We start from the raw sequence: 2,356 nt of genomic DNA, 5'->3' as shown, positions 1-2,356 counted from the left end.
CACTAAAACTTATGGGTTGTTGTTTTTTTTTTGGGGGGGGGGTTAATGAAATAATGCATTTAACACATATGATTTTATTGCACTATAAAATTTTTCATTCTTGTTGTTTAAAAACAACAACCTTTGCATCTTTTTCCATATGATCTTCAGAGTACAGATTAGTTCCACTTTCTGACTGTTGCATTGAACGATGGTGGAAAGATCAGAGTACAGATTAGTTCCACTTTCTGACTGTTGCATTGAACGATGGTGGAAAGATCAGAGTACAGATTAGTTCCACTTTCTGACTGTTGCATTGAACGATGGTGGAAAGATCAGAGTACAGATTAGTTCCACTTTCTGACTGTTGCATTGAACGATGGTGGAAAGAGTTCACAGAAATGTGAGTTTTCTACGTTCTAAAAGACCATTTTTGCATATTTTATATTTCCAGGCTTTAGAGACTGCATTTGCTGGCCTAAGGATCGTGTGAAACGGGAAATTAGAAGGTGCTCCTTATCCGGGGTTAAGGTTTTTTTTCCCCCAAAACCTTGACCTTCCAGTGGTGTTACTTCCTGGAAGTTGATACAGATTTATTGTATATTTAAATACATGATGGGTTGATACAGACAACTTAGATGCAAATGATTAAACCCATAAAGAATGGTTCTCAATCAGGCAACAAAAAAAAAGAGAGAATGAAAATAATAAGTTTGTGTAATTTAAAAAGAACTATAAAATATATACAACTGATATCAGTGTATCGGTATGAATAGAATGTAATACATTTTCAAGACTGTATTGTACAATTATAAAAACTGATTAGCTGGGCAGGCTTCCATTTTCCACTTGTTCCTTAAGGTTTGGATCATGATTATGTGTATGTATTGCTATTCAATGAATTGGTGTTGTGTGGTTACTCATTCACTTGTGCCTTTGCAGTGGTTTAGCCCTCAATTCTTTATGTCTGGTAAAATGGAACATTCACTTTGTGCCAATTGCGAGCGTGGCTGTCCTCGTAAAGCGGATGATTAAAAATAAAAACGAAAACAGAGGGCTTATAGAATAGTTGGGAAAAGGTGCTATCAGTTGCTGTTATGTATAGGTACTTGTTTTTCATATGGAAGTTTTGAATTTAAAAACAAAATATCTAGTTAATGTTTGTTGATCTGTGGAAATAAATGAGAAACTGGTAATTATCTTTTAGTAATCTAAAACTACAAAAAAAATTAATAACTGAAAGTGTATTTCTGTAAAAAAAATTCATATTTTTTTTATGTTGAAATGTGTAGGATTTATTTTTAATGTTTTTAATTTGTTTGTGAAAAGCAAAAAAAAAAGAATTAATAGTATTACTACATTTTTATTAGGATATCCAGCTGGTGGGCTTAATACTGTTGGTGCTTATTAGGGAGAGAGAGTAGTAATAAAACTACAGATTTCAATAATTACTAGAAAAGTTTCTTCAAATGTGAGCTACACCCTAATGATTTGGGAATACGAAAAATTGCCGTATTAGTGATAGACATTTTAGATGCAGAGATAAAAATGGTAAAGAGAGAGTTGAAAGTTTAATTAAATATGTAAATTAAATAAAATACTACTGATGATCATAAGAATGTTCACACGAGAACTTGGCGATAAACATAACAGAATTTACATTGCATAGGCGTGGCAGCATTGCGTATTAGTAGTTTATTTCAAACATGTTGCTAGGAAAATGTTGAACTTAGAAATGTACATCTTAACATTAAGGTTTTTCTACTGTCATATTTTTTGTGGATTTTTATTTGGATCACAAGAAATTAGAACTAACCCTGACTTGCATACATGCTCTCTCTCTTCTTCTTCTTCTCTCTCGTTAACCAAAGAGGGGAATAACACGAGCGGTTACATAAAAGTTATTTGTCATTCTTTCAAAGTTCTTACTCGTAGAAAATGTTAGTCCTGGAAAACAGACGTTCTCTGAAAGAAAAATGATAACAATACAATGTCTGCAATAGAATAAAGGGGAATAACACGAGCGGTTACATAAAAGTTATTTGTCATTCTTTCAAAGTTCTTACTCGTAGAAAATGTCAGTCCTGGAAAACAGACGTTTTCTGAAAGAAAAATGATAACAATACAATGTCTGCAATAGAATAGAGGGGAATAACACGAGCGGTTACATAAAAGTTATTTGTCGTTCTTTCAAAGTTCTTACTCGTAGAAAATGTTAGTCCTGGAAAACAGACGTTCTCTGAAAGAAAAATGATAACAATACAATGTCTGCAATAGAATCTAGTCAAGGACGGGAACAGATTTTTCTTAATCGTGCACATCTGTGAATGTAAAAGTTCCTGTATTGAAGTGACTACTACCACTTGTGATTTATCTA

The 2,356-nt window shown here is 32.9% G+C and overlaps 1 protein-coding gene across 2 annotated transcripts in view; it reads left to right on the top strand.

Moving 5' to 3' along the window:
• Nucleotides 1–2,253, top strand: part of LOC106463140 (actin-related protein 2/3 complex subunit 1A-like) — a 22,442-nt gene extending 20,189 nt beyond the window's left edge. For both annotated transcript variants that reach the window (XM_013923122.2, XM_013923123.2), the window contains exon 13: nucleotides 434–2,253. In XM_013923122.2, coding sequence (XP_013778576.1) covers nucleotides 434–472 — 39 coding nt within the window. In that variant the 3' untranslated portion in view covers nucleotides 473–2,253. The remainder of the gene's footprint in view (nucleotides 1–433) is intronic.
• The last annotated feature ends 103 nt before the right edge of the window (nucleotides 2,254–2,356 follow it).

The sequence above is a fragment of the Limulus polyphemus genome, unplaced genomic scaffold (genome assembly GCF_000517525.1).
Source record: "Limulus polyphemus unplaced genomic scaffold, Limulus_polyphemus-2.1.2 Scaffold1332, whole genome shotgun sequence".
NCBI lineage: Eukaryota > Metazoa > Arthropoda > Merostomata > Xiphosura > Limulidae > Limulus > Limulus polyphemus.
The sequence above is the reverse complement of the archived record's forward strand: the minus strand, read 5'-3'. Positions and strand labels throughout refer to the sequence as shown.